We start from the raw sequence: 20,309 nt of genomic DNA, 5'->3' as shown, positions 1-20,309 counted from the left end.
ACTTGTCTATGCTTTAGTTATGTGAGAAGAAACATGGGCATGTAATAATAGTTGCACTCGTTTTTTATGGTTTACCTTTGCCCTTCTTAGCTTCTTGTGAAGAAATCTTCAAAGAGGCTCTCTTTTCAAAAGATCATGGAGCACCCTCAGATAACTAAGGATGCCGATCTTGAGTGGCATGTGAAACTGTAATAATCTCAAAATCCGATTTTTAATCTGAAGTTTTGAAACATAAACTTGCTATTCGAATTTCAACAATCTAACACCTAAATCTATTCCGATAAGCTCAAATTCACTTTCAAATATCATAAATAACAAATCTCAATCATCAATTTGTTAAAACAATAATAAATTTAACAAACTCATTTTGTAACTAAAAAGAAGAAGAAAGCAACATCGAAAAAGAAGAGAAAAATGTATGTATCTGGAGTTACAAAAAACTTGGGTATCAGTTATTTTTTATTATAAAAAAATGGGTACATATTCAATCAATGGTGCAAAACTGGGCACCACATGAAAATTTGCGGACTTCTTGACGTGAATTCGAATTTAATCGAACCCTAATATAGATATCAAACATCGGGTCGAAAACCCTAAAAAGTACTGCTATTTAGAGATTAGCAGTACTTATTTTGTCCTGAAATTTTAAACTAAAAATCTTAACTTCAGGACAATTCAGTACACTTTTATCCCAAAAAATTAAACTAAAAAACTAAAATTCAAAATACACTAGCTAATTGCTAAATATCAGCGATCTAAAATGATTGCTTGGTGTCATTTTTTACAATAAAAACATATCATCCCATGAGAAAACACCATCTCCTACACCTTTCCACGGTTGGCCCTAATATTTTCTTTTGCACTTGGTCCGCTAGGTCCATTGGCTGTAACTCAAAACATGGCATTTATTCCTAATTTTGTATCTATATGAAAAAACTTTTTAATAGAGATAAATGAATATTAATTAGATTAGATGCCCATACTAGTTACAAACTCAAAATAAATTCATTTTACTTTAATAACCCATTTTATCAATGTTTAGGGTTTTAGCCAATTAAGTAGTTTTGCGAAATTGAAGGCATTTTGATTCTAAATTAACATATTTTTATACATAACTAATAGTATATGTTTTCTTCAAATGTTCATCCGCATATTTTCATTATAAGCTTCAATACACTTCTTGGTTGTTTTGTTGCTGATTATAAAATAATAAATTCAAGAATATCCAAACACGAGCCATCAGTGTATTCCTGGATGTTGAATAACTAAGTTACTTTGATAAATTTATTTGCTTTCACACAAATAAACTATGATAAAGAAAAAAACAGTAACGACTGAGTTTGAAGCCTTTATCCTGAATTTTAGATCGAAGAACCCCCAACTTCTTTAAAGAAAAAAAGGAGGAGCAGAAGCTAAACAATTACCCCTGCCCTTTTCCGAAATTACTCCTTAAGCCACTATATCACGCAGTCCGCGTTGCGCAAGCTTTCAAACCTTTATAAACTCACGTCCCCTGCACACCCGCCAATTTCCTTCATTTCTCCAAAAACATTTCGAGAAACTTCAGCTCAATTCTCCAAATCTCTCTATCTCTCCATCAACTCTTAGTTCTCTCTACAGAAATCAGGCAAACAATGGTGAGCATAGAAGAGATATCATCTCGGAAAATGCTTTCTCAGTTCAACTATGCTTTGATTCATTTGCTAATTCTACACTGTCACTCTAATTTTCTATCAAATTTTACAGGTTGTGGCTCAGAAAGTGAAGGAATCAGAAATTACGGAGCAGGACTCACTCCTCCTAGTAAATTACTTCTTAACTTCGTCCTTTTGAAGTTTTTGTTCTCACCTGCTAATTAACTATGGTCGTGCGACTGTATATTTGAATTTTGAATCTGTTCCTAAAACATTTGGAAGAAACTCAGTTCTCTGTGACTTAAATTTACTTTGAGCTATATTATATTTAAACAGGTATTAATGAACAGTAACTAGCTACAAGAGCAGTAGAACACGCAAGCATAAAGTCTAGTGTAGCTATTCAATTGCAACTGATCGGAATCATAGTTAGTTTGAGCGTTGACTACATCTTCAGCTTTGGTTATTTTAGATTGTTTTTAGATATCTTTGTTAGCGAACTTCTGGTGCTAAAGTTCATTTAACCTGATCTAAATAACTTGTGAGATTTGAGATGTTAACTTCATTTAGTATCAAAACTTTGAATTATACTCTGAAATTGTATCGACCTGCCGTAATCTATGTTATTTATGCTATATTGACCATTTCCCGAAATTATGGTTATCCATTGCTAACTTCTCTATGCTTAAATATTCCGGTGAAAGTCAACACTAACATTTTAGGGTTACGAACACACAAACAATATACTTAGTGCTGTGATCCTTTTACTACTGAACTAGTCTGGGTAAAATCATAGAGAAGTCTAGGCTGTAAGTTCAAAGTTAACAAGTTCTCATGAAATTAACTTATGAGTTTATCAGCTGTTACAATGTCATAATCTATATTGTGTTTGTCTCTCTGGTAAATTTGCCAGTTTGAATTGTCACTTGATCTATTGGTCAGTTAATCGAACTTTTGACATTCCTGATCCTTCATGGTTTTGAGTTGTGACTTTTGTCAGGTGTCATTGTACTCATCTATTCCTTCTTGGTTTTAAAAAACAGACAAGGAACCTGCTGCGCATTGCTTTATTCAACATTACCTACGTCAGAGGCCTTTTTCCTGAGAATTATTTTAGTGATAAATCTGTTCCAGCTTTAGGTAACCTTTTTCTGCTAAACTTGTGATGTTAACAGTCTCTTTCAGTTCTCTGAGCTAATTCAGTGAATGCTTCTATCATAAACAGAGATGAAAATTAAGAAGCTCATGCCCATGGATGCTGAATCACGTCGACTGATTGATTGGATGGAAAAAGGCATGTGGTCTTTGGCTAGTCTGCCATACTTTGTGTCAAAATTTTATATTCTATCCTTTCGGTTCTTTACATTTCTTTGTTGCTTGTAGGTGTTTATGATGCATTGCAGAAGAAGTATCTTAAAACACTCTTGTTCTGCGTGTGCGAAACAATAGATGGACCAATGATCGAGGAATATGCATGTATGACAACAAGATAAGATGGTTGCGTTTGGACTTTAATTATATTGTCATATTATTGAACTGATTAATGATATCACAGGCTAAGTAATTTTGTCAGAATAGTATGGCTTGAAATAATGAAAAAGCTAAATCATAACTGTTCTATGTTAATTTTATATCATTTCTGAAACTATAATCTTGGAGCTTGAGATAACTTATGCTTCTCGTCCTCTACTTGCAGTTTCTTTCTGTTACTCAAACTCTGACAGCCAAGAAGTGTCAATGAATATCAATCGCATTGGAACGAAGAAAGGAGGAACATTCAAGTGTAACTCAACCACTGAAATAACACCCAATCAGATGAGGTAGTTATATTGATATCATGAAATTCTTGTGTATTGTTTCACCTCATGCTAGTGATTTTGGATAGCTAGAACCAGTGAGTTAAGAAGTAGCATTGTTTCAGGAGTTCTGCTTGTAAAATGGTCCGTACATTGATTCAGCTGATGAGAACTTTGGATAAGATGCCAGAAGAGGTAAAGAGTTATGGTATTCCTTAAAGACATGAGTCATTGATCAGTCGTGTTTCATTTATTTTGAAAATTTATCTTGTTTCTAAATTCAAATTTTCCTTTTTTTCAGCGAACTATACTGATGAAGCTCCTTTATTATGACGATGTTACTGTATGCCCTTACATCAACTTTTTGTCCTTTCCTAACTTCCTCTACACTTACCATTTTAACATTTTACTCTCAAATGTCACTTGGCTTGTTAATTTATTGGTCAAATGAAGGTTGGTAACAGATTTGCTTGTGTGCAGCCTGCTGATTATGAGCCTCCTTTCTTTAAAAGCTGCACTGAAGAGGAGGCTGTTAATCCATGGGCTAAAAGTCCTTTAAAAATGGAGGTTGGCGATGTCAACAGCAAGCACTTTGTATTAGCTCTGAAGGTATGGGGCAGTTATTGCAGGAAGAAGGATATATTTAATGTTAAATCAATTCAGATTACGTAGTTTTTGCACAGGTTAAGAGCGTGCTTGATCCCTGTGAGGATGAGAATGACGATGATCAAGATAATAGTGTGAGCTTGGGAGCTGATTCATTTCCGGGAGATGACAGTGAATCTGATAGTGAGGTAGAACATTATTTCTCTCCTCAATTGTATGTAAAGCTTGACTGCACTTACAATCCTCTCAAATTTGTTTGCGGGACTAAAATCTTTGAAATGATGATATATTTCAGTTCAGTCACTCTGACGATGACCAATACATAGTTGCGCCAATTGGTAATACATATGTCTATACTTGATGGATTTGTGTATACATTTCCTTTCCTCAGTATTTCTGAATCACATTAAGTTTAACTAAGAAATGATGTCTTCACAGAGAAGCAAGATGCTCAGGATAATGGTAATATGGCTGATGAAGGTACTGTAAATGCTGCCAACTTTCTGCAGTCCTGCTGGACATAGTTCCAAGTACTTCTAATTTGCTATTTGATTTTTCAGATGATACTCAGGATCCAGCAGAAGATGAACAACAAATTGATAGGTTAAAGGACTGGATCAACTCATACCACCTTGACAGAGTTGAAGTGACTGATGTTCTCTCTCATTTCCCAGACATCTCAGTGGTAAAAACTCGGGTGTTGGTGGTCATGTAAAGTGCCTGTTTCTCCCATAATTGGTCAGTTTACCTAATATTCTGTTCTGGTTGCAGGACTTGGTTGAAGGTAATGGAAGGACCTCTAATAAGGACATGCTAAACCGATGCTTTGTAAAGGAGACTCTTGATCAAATAATATGTCCAGTTCCTAAAGTTTTGGAGCAAAAAAACCCATAAAGAAAAAGCTAAGATGAATAAAGCATCTTTTTCTATCAAATTTAAGTAGTTCTACTGTTTCTTGTTCTTTTCATTTTGATTTCAGAAATTGTTGAAAAGCTTGTTAAGGAAGGCATGCTTTCAAGTGTCGGCACAGACTGTTACATCATTAACAAGCAAAAGGTTTGTTAACTTTTCCTTTACTAGTTAATATTTCATATATGTATTTCCTCCATTAATATATCCTTTCTGGTATACCATTATTTCAACTAATTCTCAATTGTAGAAATTCAACTATGAGTTCGACATTGTGAAAGAAGAAATTGACGGCCAACAATACCCCAAAAGCAGCCAATTGCAGCATGGCAAGGATGAAGATTACATGTACATGAAGGTGAGACTTTTCATTTTTGCCATTGCCCTGATGATATCTAAGTGTGTGCGCTGTATCCTTCTCCAAATGTGTTTGAAGCTGCTTTTATCAGTACTTTCTCATCTATTCGCTTTGTGTATTTATCTATATATATAGACACATGGATTTTGAAATTGTTCACCTACTTTTTGCCCTTTTTCATTCTTCTTTCTGGAACTGGCCCATTCAAATAGAATTAAATGCACGTGGTGGCAAAGCGGGTTCAACTGAACCCGCTTTATCAAAAAATTATACTGTGTATATGTATAAATTACGATTAAAGCTGCGTAAATTTTGTTTAAATATTTTATTTGAAGCCACTTGACATCTACTATTTTACGACTAAAGTTATGTACTTCTAAGATTGAATCCGCTTGCATAAAACCCTGAGTCCGCCACTGGGTACAAAAGTCATTTTTGTACAGAGTCCTGTCATAGAGTTTGCATTTTCTTCGTTTCTACACGTTGTGCGTCTACCTTATCAAGTTAAATGCTGCTCTATGCATGCCATCCCCACCATAACCCAAATCGATGAATGTTTCTATTGCTTTTATAAATGGACGCATCCCAATATTATCATCAAATGAAAAAAATATAAGTGATTCAAGTAGTTATAAAATGTGAAATGAAGGCTATTGATGTTCTTAGACACTGCATGTTCAGAAAGGTAGTCCTGATATAGAAAGTAGAAGTACTTTGGACTTCAATTTGATGGAGATCAAAGGGCTCAAGGTGGTGTTGCGGAAGCCAAATGTATAGAGTGTGAATAAGTCACAACTACTATACCAAAAATTATGACAGCCACCAAATAATAAATAAGACAATAAAACAACAATAAAGGGAACACCAGAATTTACGAGGTTCGGCTAATTTTGCCTACTCCTCGGACACAACCAATATTTTATTTCACTCCAAAAATACAAGTGAAATAATACTAAAAAGAGAAGATACAAATGCCTTAAACAGATGAGAAGGCAAATGAGAGGTGTGTTTCAATCCTAAACATTAGGCCTTCTTTTATAGGGGAAAAATCCCCCCAAACTTAACTCCCAACCAATGTGGGACTTTGGCATTTTGCCAAACTTCAACAAATCTCCACCTTGGCAAAATTCCACATTTTCAATTCTCTCTCAATAACAAATTTTGGTTGTGTCTTCATCTTCAATCTTCAGTGTTCAACAATGTTGATCAAATCCAAACAATGTTGAAACTTGACCGCAGTCACCACCTTTGTCAGCATATCAGCAGGATTCTCTGTAGTATGAATTTTCTTCACCGTGACTCCACCTTCTTCTATGATTTCTCGTACGAAATGATACCGAACATCAATGTGCTTCGTCCTTGCATGATAAACTTGGTTCTTCGCTAATTGAATAGCACTTTGACTATCACAAAAAATTGTGATACCTTTTTGTTCAACACCAAGCTCCTTTAGCAATCCTTGAAGCCAAATTGCCTCTTTCACAGCATCTGTAATAGCCATGTACTCTGCCTCTGTTGTAGACAAAGCAACTGTTGACTGCAAAGTAGACTTCCAACTAACTGGTGCCTTTGCAAAAGTAAACACATAACCAGTAGTTGATCTTCGTTTGTCCATATCACCCGCAAAATCTGAGTCACAATATCCAACTACAAACTGATTGTCTTCCTGCTCAAAAACTAACCCAGCATCTACAGTATTATGAATATACCGTAGAATCCACTTCACAGCTTGCCAATGCTCCTTCCTGGATTGTGCATATATCTGCTAATAACTCCAACAGCTTGTGAAATGTCAGGCCTTGTGCAAACCATTGCATACATCAAGCTACCAACAACATTTGCGTATGGTACCTTTGACATATACTCTCGTTCAGCTTCATCCATTGGCGACATAGTAGTACTTAGCTTAAAATGGGAAGCAAGTGGAGTACTAACTGGCTTAGTCTTGTCATCTATGCCAAAACGTTGAAGTACTCTCTTCAAATATTCCTTTTGAGATAAACAGAGTTTCTTTAAACGTCTATCTCTAATTATCTCCATGCCAAGAATTTTCTTTGCCTCACCCAAATCCTTCATCTCGAACTCCTTCTTCAGTTGAATCTTCAACTTATCAATTTCTTCCAAATTCTTGGAAGCTATCAACATATCATCAACATATAGGAGAAGATATACAAAGGAACCATCTTTAAGCTTGTGCAAATACACACAATGATTGTATTTGCTTCTCTTGTACCCTTGCCGCAACATAAACTCGTCAAATCGCTTGTACCATTGTCTAGAAGATTGTTTCAATCCGTACAACGATTTTTCAAGTTTGCACACCATATTTTCTTTTCCAGCAACTTTGAATCCTTCTGGCTGAGTCATGTAGATTTCCTCCTCCAAGTTTCCATGTAAAAACGCAGTTTTTACATCCATCTGAACTAGTTCCAAATCCAATTGTGCTACCAAAGCCAACATAATTCTAATGGAGGAATGTTTTACAACTGGAGAAAACACTTCATTGTAATCAATTCCCTCCTTTTGAGCATATCCTTTGGCCACCAATCTTGCTTTGTAGCGAACATCTACTTGGTTAGGAAATCCTTCTTTCTTTGCAAATACCCATTTGCACCCAATTGCTTTCTTTCCCTTCGGGAGATTGGCCAATCTCCATGTATGATTCTGATGAAGGGACTGTATTTCATCATTCATGGCAATCCTCCACTTATCTTCTTCTGAACTTTGGACAGCATCTTTATAAGTGGTAGGAACATCATCAGCTACAATTGAGGTTGCACAAGCAACTGTCTCTATGAGACGAACAGGTTTCGTTATTGTTCTTTTTGGCCTGCTGGTTGCTATTGATTCAAGTTGTTGTTGAGGTTCCTGAGTTGGAATCTCCTCTACTGGCTCTCCTTCCAGAGGGTAATCTTCATTTGTTTCCTCCTCTGCTTCTTGTGTAGGAAAAATAAATTTTCCCTCAAGCTCCACCTGCTTAGAAGCACCTTCATTTTGTTTGGTATCTTCTGTTACCTTATTTACCATAGCAGATTCATCAAAGGTAACATCCCTGCTGAATATTACTTTCTTTGTCATAGGACACCATAAGCGATATCCTTTGACTCCAGAAGTAATTCCCATAAAAATAGTCTTCTTTGCCCTTGGATCCAATTTTGACTCCGTCACATGATAATATGCAGTTGAGCCAAACACGTGCAAAGAGTTATAATCTATGGCAGGTTTTCCATACCATTTTTCAAATGGTGTCTTGCCATCAATAGCAGCAGATGGTAAGCGATTAATGAGGTGACATGCATATGTAACTGCCTCAGCCCAAAATTCTTTGCCCAAGCCAGCATTGGACAACATACACCGTACCTTCTCCAGCAAGGTCCGGTTCATACGTTCTGCCACTCCATTCTGTTGTGGTGTATGTCTAACAGTGAAGTGTCGGACGATGCCATCATTTTCACAGACCTTATTGAAATGATCACTTTTGTATTCACCTCCATTGTCTGTGCGAATACACTTGATCCTCTTGCCTGTTTGATTCTCCACCATCGTCTTCCATTTGAGAAAAATTCCCAACACTTCATCTTTGCTCTTCATTGTATACACCCATACTCTTCGGGAAAAATCATCAACAAAGGTTACAAAATAGTGCTTCCCACCCAATGAAGGTGTTTTGGAAGGACCCCAAACATCAGAGTGTACATAATCCAAAATGCCTTTAGTATTATGGATCGCTGTACCAAATTTAACCCTTGTCTGTTTCCCTTTGACACAATGCTCACAAAACTCCAAGTTGCAAGCCTTTACTCCTTTTAACAATCCTTGATTTGATAGAGTTTTCAAGGATTTTCCTCCAGCATGTCCCAAGCGCATGTGCCATAGCTTGGTTGCTTCTGCCTCTTTGTCGTCACTGGATGTTACTGTCGCTGTCCCAATAACTGTACTGCCACGATAGCGGTACATATTATTATTCTTCCGATTAGCCTTCATTACCACTAGTGCACCGGAGCATACTCTCATCACTCCATTTTCTGCAATGATTTTGAACCCTTTTGATTCTAGGGCTCCCACAGAGATGAGATTCTTCTTCAAATCCGGTACATATCGAACATCTATCAATGTTCTGATCATTCCATCATGGTTCCTTAATCGTATTGAACCAATGCCATATGAGGTAAGAGGGCTGTTATCCGCTGTGTGGATGACTCCATATTCTCCTTCTTGAAATTCCACTGAACCAGTCCCTGTTGGGACACATATGATAGCTACAAGCCGAGTCCATCAACCATATGTCTGATGATGTTGATGACTCTGTTGTAACTAATGAGAAGTCTGAATCATCACAATCAGCTACATTTGAATCCATAATGGCCTTTCCATTGTTATGTTTGGCCTTATTCTTCAACTTCGGACAGTCTTTCTTCCGGTGCCCTTTTTCTCGACAAAAGGCACATTCATCTTTGCTGGGTCTGGATCTTGACTTGGATCTTCCCTTCTTTGTCCTCGTTTGATTTTGAGGACGACCCCTCACAAATAGTGCTTCTCCTTCTCCGCCCTTCTGTTTTTCTCGCTTTCTTTGTTCATAGCTGTACAAAGCCGAACAAACTTCTCTGAGAGAAACTTCGTCATTTCCATGGAGTAGAGTAGTTTCAAGGTGCTCGTACTCATCAGGAAGTGACGCCAACAACATCAAGGCCAAGTCACCATCATCATAAGTTGTATCCATATTTTGCAAATCTGTAACCAACTTATTGAAACTGGTGATATGTTCATTCATCGTGGTACCAGGAACATAGGTGAAGTGAAACAGTCTCTTCTTCATGTACAATTTATTTTGACTGTTTTTCTTCAAAAATTTATCCTCCAGTGCTTTCCATAATTTACATGCAGAAGTTTCCTTTGTGTATGGATATTTCTGCTCTCTAGCAAGGTAGGATCGAATGGTACCGCAAGTAACACGGTTGATAATTCTCCAATCTTCTTCTCCAATAACATCTGGTTTCTTTTCTTCAATGGCCAGATCTAGCCCTTGTTGAAAAAGGACATCTAGAACCTCGCCTTGCCACATCCCAAAATGTCCGGACCCGTCAAATATTTCGACCGCAAATTTCGCATTTGACACAATTCTTGTCATAAGCGAAGATGCCAATGATGACGTATTGTTGACACTTGATGTAGATTCTTCTTGTTTATTGTCTCCCATCTTTGACACAAATATTATTTAATAGCTGACGACACAAATCAAGATTATTTCCTTTCTGGTGTGGAAGATCAGACTAAGCTGCAACCACAGAGCATACTCAGACAGAACCTTGACTCAGTTACCAAGATAAATCTTTTCTGATGTGGAAGATCAGACTATGCTGCAACCACAGAGCATACTTAGACAGTACCTTGGCTCTGATACCAATTGTTGCGGAAGCCAAATGTATAGAGTGTGAATAAGTCACAACTACTATACCAAAAATTATGACAGCCACCAAATAATAAATAAGACAATAAAACAACAATAAAGGGAACACCAGAATTTACGAGGTTCGGCTAATTTTGCCTACTCCTCGGACACAACCAATATTTTATTTCACTCCAAAAATACAAGTGAAATAATACTAAAAAGAGAAGATACAAATGCCTTAAACAGATGAGAAGGCAAATGAGAGGTGTGTTTCAATCCTAAACATTAGGCCTTCTTTTATAGGGGAAAAATCCCCCCCAAACTTAACTCCCAACCAATGTGGGACTTTGGCATTTTGCCAAACTTCAACAGGTGGTTCACCTGATCATTTATCAACTGCAATATAATTACTGAATAAAATAAAGGTCTGTAGCACTTGGGATCAATATCCTGGTGCTAATCTAGTTTCTGTGTTCTGGGTGCTAGAGGATTTACGATAGGGGAAGGTAATGGTCCTGTTAGAGGCGGATCCATGTTTTTTAAGTCAATGGATGCTAAGTCATAAGGTTTGGGATCTTAAACAAAACTTTGAGCAAAGGCAGAGAGGAGATATCTGAGATCTTGCCTGAAGGATTTGGAAAGATTAGATATCTGAATGACATCCGATAGAATGAGGAGAAAGGTTTAATATTCTTATTTAGTTAACAGAAGTTCTCAAAGCTATATGAGTAGTGCATATAACAGTTTTCTGTTTCACTAATTGAAAAGTTTTGTTATGAGCTGTGTTGAATATAGATAAGTCCTGGAAAAACTTGTAATGGCACTGTCTTGTTTCAGGCTTTGTATCATGCTCTTCCGATGAACTATGTAACCATTAGCAATCTCCGAAGCAAACTAGGAGGAGAGACAAATCAAACTACTGTGAAGAAGCTAATAGATAAAATGACAGAAGATGGCTTTATTGAGGCTAAGAGTAAACGCAGGCTAGGTACTCAGTGGCAAACTGCATTTTTGGCTTTGCACAGAGGAGAAAGATATAAATAGCAGTTACAACCATTTGCTGGATTGCTTTTGTTATGCAGGCAAGCGTGTGATCCACTCTGACTTGACTGAGAAAAAGCTGGTTGAGGTTAAGAAGGTCTTAGAGAAAGATGCCATGGTAATAGTCATGCGTTTATATGGGTTCAATAGATTATGTACTGCAAAAGTTCTAATTCACTTTTTAACTGTGTTCATTGGTCAGGACGTGGACATGAACAAATCGGGTAATAACTCCAACTGTTCAGAACTTCCCATAGTGCTTACTCAATTTACTTTATGCTTGTCATCAAGATTAATATCATGAAAGCTAAGACAGATTTGTTACTCGCAGAAAACAATCCCACAGATTTATCCACTTGCGGTGCTCTCCACTCTATTGGATCAGATCTCACACGCACAAGAGGCAAATCTGATGCCTACCAGAATGGCTCTGCCTTGAGTGATCAGACTGTCTCAAAGAGAAGGGACCATGAAAATACACCATCAAGCCGAGCTGAGGTTGTTCACTCGAAATTGTCATTAGTCTGAAAAGTTGGTTGCTGAAAATTATGCAGGAATAACTAATAACATATGAGATTTTGCAGCCCATAGCTTCTACTGAGAGTTTTGTTCCTGGAAAAGAGAATGGAAAATCATATGGAAGCACCAACCATTTTAATGAGTTCGAGACAGTTATCTGTAGCAGATCGGGTAAGCGTAAAAGGAAAGCAAGCATGGTATGTATCAACTTCTCCAGAGGAACTTGGTTATATTTCACAATCCTGAAAATCAATCCGGTCACATTTTTGTTGTCTACAGGTGGAAGAGCCCATTCTTCAGTTTGGGAGCCGCCAAAAATCTCAAATTGCGTGAAGCTCACCTCTGGATGCTCAATTAGTGACATTTCTTGGTAGTTTCTTTAGTGGTAGTCTTCTCTTAACCCGAGCAGCTATGTGTTGGTTTAATCTTGGAACTTTCGTTTGTTAACTAGCAAATATACCGGTGACCATGATACTGTAGTCAACAAAAACTAATATTTCTCTTATGGAAACTGAAATATAACCCCAAAGTTGAAGTTCACGGATGTTCTTCCCGACTGTCTATGCTGGTTTTGGATGAGAATGTGGAAATCATCCTGATTTCATGTGTGCAAGACACGGGCGGAATTGAAGTAGATTATTTTAATCTGCTAAAGATTTAAAGAAGATCAGTTGTCAGCCTACGGCTATCTTCACTATTGACCAGTCTTCTAGTATCTTTCTGTTTTTTCTTTTTGAATTCAGTTTGCAAGTTCTTTTTGTTCGACGCTTCCGAAATCTTTCACTTAGTTCTATTCATTAGCAACTTGAGATCAGTAGCAGCACTCACAGAGTTTAATTTGCTGAGGCCAACAGATAGTTCTTTGTATGATAGTTATTTATCACGTCTATCAAAAGTATTTCTATTTCGCCAAACACTCTTTCATCCATTCGATAGCAGACAATTCTGAGAAAGAGTAAAGGAGAAAGATTGGAGATACAAAATCAGATGTTGGGAATGGAAGCTGTATTGTGCGACTCCGAATATCTAAGTCAATAATATGAGTTTCTCACCATTTACATGATATTTAGTTGATTTCGTTTTTTCCACTTAGAATACAAATCCAGTCCGTTATACCTCTGTTCCTTTTCCTTTATACTAGTGAGGATTAGCCCGGCCTGTGCCCGGGCCCAATAACCGTGAAGTTTTCGTACGTCCTCTATGATTATTTGAAGCAACAGATCCAAAAGAAGTTGCACGGGGCAGTTTAGAGCTAAAGTATCAATTTCCTTAGCAAATATGCTTGCTACCTCATTTTCGCAGAAGTATAATTGTAAATCCAAAAGTGATTTAACCCTTCAGTAGTACTCAAAAAATAAAATATGTTGCTCTGACAGAAAGCAAGAAGTTATACTGATCCCAACAGTGGTTAGTAGTAATGCAAACAGAAGCAGGGATAGGATCTATCGATTGACAAGCATCTAAACTAAAATCCTTATAACTTGTTACAAAATGGTGCACTTATCCACTTTATATCTATTTTTTTCCAACTGAGAGGCCAATGTACGTTATCTGTATTCCACGTGCTAGAAAATACGAAGTTGATAAACTCCATACTCTTGACTTAGTTGTACATAGAACAGATACAACAATAGGTAAATTGTCTAGCACGATTAGGATGTGTAGAAATGTAGATTAGAATATTTAGCAAAGATATTTAAGAAGAGTCAAATAAGCTAACCCATCAGGCAAAACTCGGCGACGTCCATTAACACATAAAATTGCTTCCTTTGATCATCTCCTATCCTTTCCATTTACTCTCGTCCATCAATGACCCCATTTTTTAAAGATTTGATTTTTTCCAGTAATGAAAAATTGTTTTGGCTTTGATGATTAAAGGAGACAAAAGAAAAAAAAAATAGTTTATATTACTGGAAAAAAGATTTGAAAAGAGTTATATGTTATATGTAAGTTACAGGATTTTATTTGAATTATAGTCATTTGGTCCAGTGGATAGAGATGAGCTATCCAATTATGCTATACGATACTATAATTAATTAATATGGAGAATCGTGATGGGAGGATTATGAATTTTTATTCTCAAGTCTTAATTAAATATTACGAGTTCGAGCTGTAAATATGGTTTCTTCACTCTTAGTCAAACGTCCCGGGTTCAAGCGATGAGGCAAAAATAAATTTGCTCAGCTCTGGTTCTATTTAAGATATCCATGTTTTAGCTTTTGATGCCTGCTAAATTACTTTGTTTTACCACGTTTTATCCAAAGTTTTTATCTGTTTTGGTATATTTTTTTAGTACCACCATAATGAGTGCTGATATTCATTGGTTTGTAGTGCATATATTTTACTTCTAAGTTTTGATTTGATATATGTGAAACTTATGCAGACCAAAGATGTCAAATTTTAAAAAGGGATGAGGCAAAAATAAATTTGCTCAGCTCTGCTTCTATTTAAGACATTTATGTTTTAACTTTTAATGCCTGCTAAAAAGTTTTTATCTGTTTTGGTATGTTTTGTTTAATACCACCATAACGAGTTTGATATTCATTGGTTTGTAGTGCATATATTTTACTTCTAAGTTTTGATTTGATATATGTGAAACTTATGCAGACCAAAGATGTCAAATTTTAAAAAACCTGTGGATTCAACATGCTGGAAACAAAAAGGGAAACGTCAATGCTCTGAAGAAAGAGGCATCCAAATTAAACAAAGACGTCGCGAAATGTATAGGGCGAGGTCAGCTGATAAAAGAGAACTAAATTTACTGGAGCGCCGAACGACATACGTTCGTTCTAGAATGCAGAATCCAGCCAGTCATTCTACTGAAGTATCAGCTTGCTACCAATTTAATAGAGAATTAGCGAGGCAGCGAGCTGCTCTGACAGGAGCCTCATCTTCTACCTTGAGAACAGGTTTGTGCGCTAAGATTTTGTTACCCTTGAATAAACTATGTGATACACATATTTTGTATGCTCATAACTTGCTCTTATATTTTAGTAAATGTGTTCACAGTTAATGATTCTACTGTTTCTGATAATGGGAAAGATCTACATGATCGCTCTTCCGTTTTTGAAGTTGGTAAGTGCGAAAGTATAGAGTTCAAAGTTGTGCAATCTTTTAAGACCCATATTATATGATAATTCGTTTTCTCTTAGGGTCTACATCAGGAACGTGTAGTGAACAATATAATATTACCATGCATAACGCTACAAGCAAAGGTTCGTTTCCATCTAACTTTAATGTTATTTCAGTCATTTCTTTTTCAGGACTGACCTTTTTTCATTATGGTAAATCTAAAATATATAGGTCGTACATCTAAAAAAATGTGTCTCTGGAACACCAATGACTTGACCAATAGCCCTTATAGACTGAAAACTGTGTCGAATTGCAAATTTTGTAGAGCCAAAGATTTCAATATGAATCACCGGGATTTTGTTGTGATAATGGATCAGTGAAATTGATTCACTATGGACTACCTGCTAAATTGCTAAATCTTTATTTAGGAAACTCTGAGGAGCCCAAACATTTTCGCACTTATGTTAGATTGTATAACAATATGTTTGCATTTACTTCTCTTGGAGTGAATTATGACAGAGATTTAGCAAGAAGAAATTGTGGTATTTATACTTCGCTTAAAGTTCAAGGGAAAATGTATCATTTCATAAATGACCTTGTGCTTTCGAGTCAACTAGCAAAAAATCTACAGTTGTATTTCTATGATACTGATAATGAACTAGCAAATCGGATGGCATTCTCTGACAAGCTTAACGAATCAGTTATCAGAACTTTGATGGACGCATTAAAAGTTAATCCATACTCTATCTTTTTGAAATATTTAACAAATATCCCAAAATTATTAAACTTCTACATTGCGCTTAAGTTCGACTCTGGTTTAGATTAAAAAACATATAACTTACCGACATCATCTGAAGTAGCAGCAATATGGATAGAAGATGAAAGTAGTTCCAGTATTTCTCTACCACATATTCGAATTTATACACATAGTAGTAAAAGCCAATTGGTAAATTACTACTATGATTGTTATGATCCATTGCAGTATCCATTACTATTTTCTTATGGACAAAACGGATGGCATTGTGGTATTAAAAAAATTATTCGAACGAATAATACTATTAACCATGGAACTTATTGTGAAAATGAACAGCTACCAAGTGTAGAAAATATGTGTTCAGTCAACATACTACTTGACATGGAAGCAGAACTTCTGGAAAAAAAGAAACGAAAAAGAAATACTGTGTCATGTCGTGAGTATTATTGTTACAAGCTCCAAATGAGGGACGGTGAAGAAAATGGGGTTTTACATGCTGGAAGAGTATTCCAACAATACTCAGTTGACGAATTCATCAAGCTTGAGACTCAAAGGTTAGATTTCTATTCATTTAATCAAGATTTATTTAGAATTGATGCGTTAGCGGGGATTCTTGATGTTCTAAGACACGAAGAGAGAGAGAGCCATGCAACATTGGTAGACAAAGTTTTCTTCCTGCAAGTTTTATAGGAGGTCCTAGGGATATGCACCGACGATATATGGACGCTATTGCGTTAGTGCAAAATTTTGGGAAACCTGATATATTTTTGACAATGACATGTAATCCATCTTGGCCAGAATAGAAGAACATTTATTGGTAACAGATGAGGTACAAAATAGGCCCGATTTAGTTAGTCGTGTGTTTAGAGCAAAGGTAAAGGAGATGAAAACATATATTCTAAAGAGAAATATATTTGGAAAAGTTGTTGCTTTTATGTACACTATTGAATTTCAAAAGCGTGGTCTTCCACATGCTCATTTTCTTATCATACTCAAAGACGAATATAAATTGTTAACTCCGGAAGCTTATGATAGAGTTGTTTGTGCTGAAATACCCGATTCTGATAAGAATGATTACTTGTATTCAGTTGTTACTAAATATATGATGCACGGACCTTGTGGTAGTTTAAATCCTAAATGTCCTTGTATGAAGAACCAAGAATACTGTAAGTTCAAATATCCAAAAGATTTTGCTGATCATACATCAAAGGGAAAAAATGGATACCCAATTTACAAAAGGCGAAATAACGGTAAACGTGTAAATATTAGGGGACAATTTCTTGACAATTCGTGGGTAGTTCCTTACAATCCATATCTATTGAGCAAATTTAACTGTCATATTAATGTTGAAGTTTTTTCTGATATTAGAGTTGTCAAATACCTTTATAAATATATCTGCAAGGGAAATGATAAAATTGTCTTTTTCGTACATGCTGATGATCCAAAGATTGAAATAGATGAGATCAGAGAATATCAATCTGCTAGATGGGTATCTCCACCAGAGGCAACTTGGCGTTTATTTGGTTTTCCCATTAGCGAAATGACTCCATCCGTTTATCATCTTCAGCTACATCTTGAAGGACAACAATTTGTCTCTTTTAAAACAACATAGACCGTAAATGCAATTATAAATAATCCCATGATTAGGTGTACAATGTTGACGGAATTCTTTTTGATGAACAGAGAAAATCAAGATGCCAAGAAACTAAATTTACTCTATAAAGAATTTCCAGAATATTTTGTATGGTCCAAACAATATAAAATGTGGATACATCGACAACAGAGCACTGTTATTGGACGTATTGTGACATGTCATCCAACAGAGGGGGAAAGATATTATCTTAGATTATTATTAATGAATATTAGAGGACCGAAATCATACCAACATTTGCTAACTGTAAATGGAATATGTTGTAGTACATTTAGAGAAACCGCAGAAAACCAAGGATTATTACAATGTGATAATAACTTGGTTGACTGTATGTCCGAGGCTGTAAGATATCAGATGCCTTATAGTCTAAGACGTTTATTTGCTACACTTTTGGTATATTGTAATCCTACTAACCCAAAAGAACTTTGGGACCGATTTGAAGATTCTATGTCTGAAGACTTCAAGATTTTGCCACATTTGAACGAGAAACAAATTTGTCGTATGGCTTTAGATCATATTAACAACATTTTGCATTCATTGGGTCGTGACATAAATGAATTTGCACTTGTATCAGAAAGAATTTTAGCTTCATTTGCTGCTAAGAAGGCTCAAGATTCTCATTTTGAAAGAAATATAATTGTTAGAGAAGAAGATTTATTACTAGAAACAAAATTGGACAATGAACAACGAAAAGCATATGATGTAATCCTTGATAGAATATTTAAGAATAAATCTGGAGCTTTTTTAATCGATGGTCCCGGAGGAACAGGCAAAACTTTTTTGTATCGTGCATTATTGGTTGCTGTACGATCAAAAGAATTTGTAGCTTTAGCAACAGCAACCTCTGGTGTTGCAACTTCAATTCTTCCCGGAGGACGGACTACTCACTCTCGTTTTAAATTTCCTATTGATATTGATGAACAATTCTTCTGTAATATTAATAAGCAGAGTTCCCTTGCATCATTGATACGAGATGCCAAACTAATTGTGTGGGATGAAGTATCAATGGCCAAAAAATAATTGATAGAAGCTTTTGATTTACTACTGAAAGATATATATATATATATATATATATATATATATATATATATATATATATATATATATATATATATATATATATATATATATATATATATATATATATATATATATATATATATATATATATATATATATATATATATATATATATATACTCGTCAGCTAATAGCACTTTTACATGACAAGAAGTGTTAGAAGTGTTACACGTCTGATCAACTTTGGTGATATAATGCCAACTTTCCATTAGGAGTGGTTGATTCATATATACTCTCTATAAATCAAAAGCCTAAATGTGCAAATACCAGAACATTCGAAAAAAGTAGAAGATAAAACTCACCAAAACAATATGTGTTGGTAATACTCTACAATTTCTGTTTAGCAGACAAAAGAGTTCAGAATCAACTTCAAATCAAAATTTTAACAAAATACCAAAGTATAGTTAAGGAAAATACAAAGGTCTCCATAAATACTAGAGAGATACATTTCATTCCATGACAAAGCTGAATTCTGGCAAATGTACATTGATGATTAACTTAAATTCATGAAATTGCAACTTTAACAGTCTTATGCTTAGGTGGTGGAGGAAACTTCTCAACTACCACAGCCAACACCCCATTCTCACATTTAGCAGTAATAGCTGAAACATTGCAATTTTCAGGCAGCTTGAACTTCCTCATCAATTTCTGAGGTGGCCTCATCTCCAACCTCACATACTTGCACCCATCTTCCTCACTCTCCTCACGCTTCCTCTTCCCATTGCTTCGTATCACCAATATGTTTTCATCTTCCACCGTCACCTACCAACTTTTCAATCAGTAACAAGGTTCACTAACAAAATCAAATTTTGTAGAGTAAACATTATGCACATTTAGAATAACTTATACTAATAATTTAAGTGAAATACAATAACTTACACAACTTTATTCTAAAAGGTAAACAAAAAAGGGTCGAGCAAGTTGAGTCATAACTCGTTTATTGATTTTAACCCGTTTAACCAGAGCCTGATTCTGACCTAAACCCTAAACCCTACCCGCCCATTTGACACCTCCTATGAAATTAGGAGCTAGAAATACTCTTTAAATCAAAATTGAAGATTGAATCTGTAATACCAACCTGAATTTTAGACTTAGATAACCCAGGAACGTCCATGTAGAAAATGTACTCCTTTTGGGAATCGAGAATGTCGACTGGTATGCTACTCAAACCCCTATTCTCACTTGTCTCATGTGAGCGAGACGAAAACACTACCCTTTCAATGATTCTGGGAAGTGGAGAAGTTGGTTCACTGCATCCACAACTGCGCTCATTTTCACACAGAGATCTCTACAATACACATTAATTTAATCATAGAAAAAACACAAACAAAAAACAGTCGGTACTTAATTTAAACAACATATGATAATAACTCGAAAATATGATTAATCATGATTTAATGATGTGAAACGCAAAAAGAGGAACCCCAAAATTACATAGTTTTGGAGAGCATTCTTACCAGGACTCACAATTCGCTGTGAATTTTAAGACTGTTGTAGCTCT

At 35.8% G+C, this 20,309-nt stretch overlaps 3 protein-coding genes and 1 pseudogene across 3 annotated transcripts; 3 read left to right on the top strand and 1 right to left on the bottom strand.

The window, feature by feature from the left end:
- Positions 1 to 1,342: 1,342 nt before the first annotated feature.
- Positions 1,343 to 13,154, top strand: LOC107818043 (meiosis-specific protein ASY1-like). The gene is made up of 22 exons (XM_075256306.1): positions 1,343 to 1,637; positions 1,747 to 1,803; positions 2,678 to 2,774; positions 2,860 to 2,928; positions 3,018 to 3,110; positions 3,331 to 3,454; positions 3,556 to 3,625; positions 3,732 to 3,773; positions 3,911 to 4,039; positions 4,114 to 4,224; positions 4,332 to 4,374; positions 4,475 to 4,516; positions 4,597 to 4,721; positions 4,808 to 4,919; positions 4,980 to 5,092; positions 5,196 to 5,303; positions 11,530 to 11,680; positions 11,775 to 11,851; positions 11,936 to 11,957; positions 12,065 to 12,231; positions 12,318 to 12,449; positions 12,532 to 13,154. The coding sequence occupies exons 1-22, from the start codon at positions 1,635 to 1,637 to the stop codon at positions 12,583 to 12,585; spliced, it is 1,941 nt and encodes a 646-aa protein (XP_075112407.1). The 5' UTR covers positions 1,343 to 1,634; the 3' UTR covers positions 12,586 to 13,154.
- Positions 13,155 to 14,865: 1,711 nt separating this feature from the next.
- LOC107775094 (uncharacterized) lies at positions 14,866 to 15,704 on the top strand. The gene is made up of 4 exons (XM_075256305.1): positions 14,866 to 15,161; positions 15,262 to 15,327; positions 15,405 to 15,558; positions 15,650 to 15,704. The coding sequence occupies exons 1-4, from the start codon at positions 14,867 to 14,869 to the stop codon at positions 15,702 to 15,704; spliced, it is 570 nt and encodes a 189-aa protein (XP_075112406.1). The 5' UTR covers position 14,866.
- A 2,136-nt stretch (positions 15,705 to 17,840) lies between these two features.
- Positions 17,841 to 18,749, top strand: LOC107775091 (uncharacterized). Its single transcript, XM_016594772.1, has one exon. It carries the CDS (start codon positions 17,841 to 17,843, stop codon positions 18,747 to 18,749), a length of 909 nt encoding a protein of 302 aa, XP_016450258.1.
- Positions 18,750 to 19,312: 563 nt separating this feature from the next.
- LOC107775093 (17.4 kDa class III heat shock protein-like) lies at positions 19,313 to 20,080 on the bottom strand (annotated as a pseudogene).
- Between the last annotated feature and the right edge of the window lie 229 nt (positions 20,081 to 20,309).

Source organism: Nicotiana tabacum, chromosome 6, assembly GCF_000715075.1.
Source record: "Nicotiana tabacum cultivar K326 chromosome 6, ASM71507v2, whole genome shotgun sequence".
Classification (NCBI taxonomy): domain Eukaryota; kingdom Viridiplantae; phylum Streptophyta; class Magnoliopsida; order Solanales; family Solanaceae; genus Nicotiana; species Nicotiana tabacum.
Note: the sequence above shows the minus strand (reverse complement) of the source record. Positions and strands in the feature narration are given on the sequence as shown.

What these genes read in the sequence shown, in the direction of transcription:
- LOC107818043 (XM_075256306.1), top strand. An exon ending in ATTTCCCAGACATCTCAGTG is followed by an intron (nt 4,722 to 4,807) that starts GTAAAAACTCGG and finishes TTCTGGTTGCAG; the next exon opens with GACTTGGTTGAAGGTAATGG. An exon ending in TCCTAAAGTTTTGGAGCAAA is followed by an intron (nt 4,920 to 4,979) that starts AAAACCCATAAA and finishes AAATTTAAGTAG; the next exon opens with TTCTACTGTTTCTTGTTCTT.
- LOC107775094 (XM_075256305.1), top strand. Translation starts at nt 14,867, where the DNA reads ATGTCAAATTTTAAAAAACCTGTGGATTCAACATGCTGGAAACAAAAA. An exon ending in CTCTTCCGTTTTTGAAGTTG is followed by an intron (nt 15,328 to 15,404) that starts GTAAGTGCGAAA and finishes GTTTTCTCTTAG; the next exon opens with GGTCTACATCAGGAACGTGT. An exon ending in AAATCTAAAATATATAGGTC is followed by an intron (nt 15,559 to 15,649) that starts GTACATCTAAAA and finishes CAAATTTTGTAG; the next exon opens with AGCCAAAGATTTCAATATGA.
- LOC107775091 (XM_016594772.1), top strand. Translation starts at nt 17,841, where the DNA reads ATGTGGATACATCGACAACAGAGCACTGTTATTGGACGTATTGTGACA.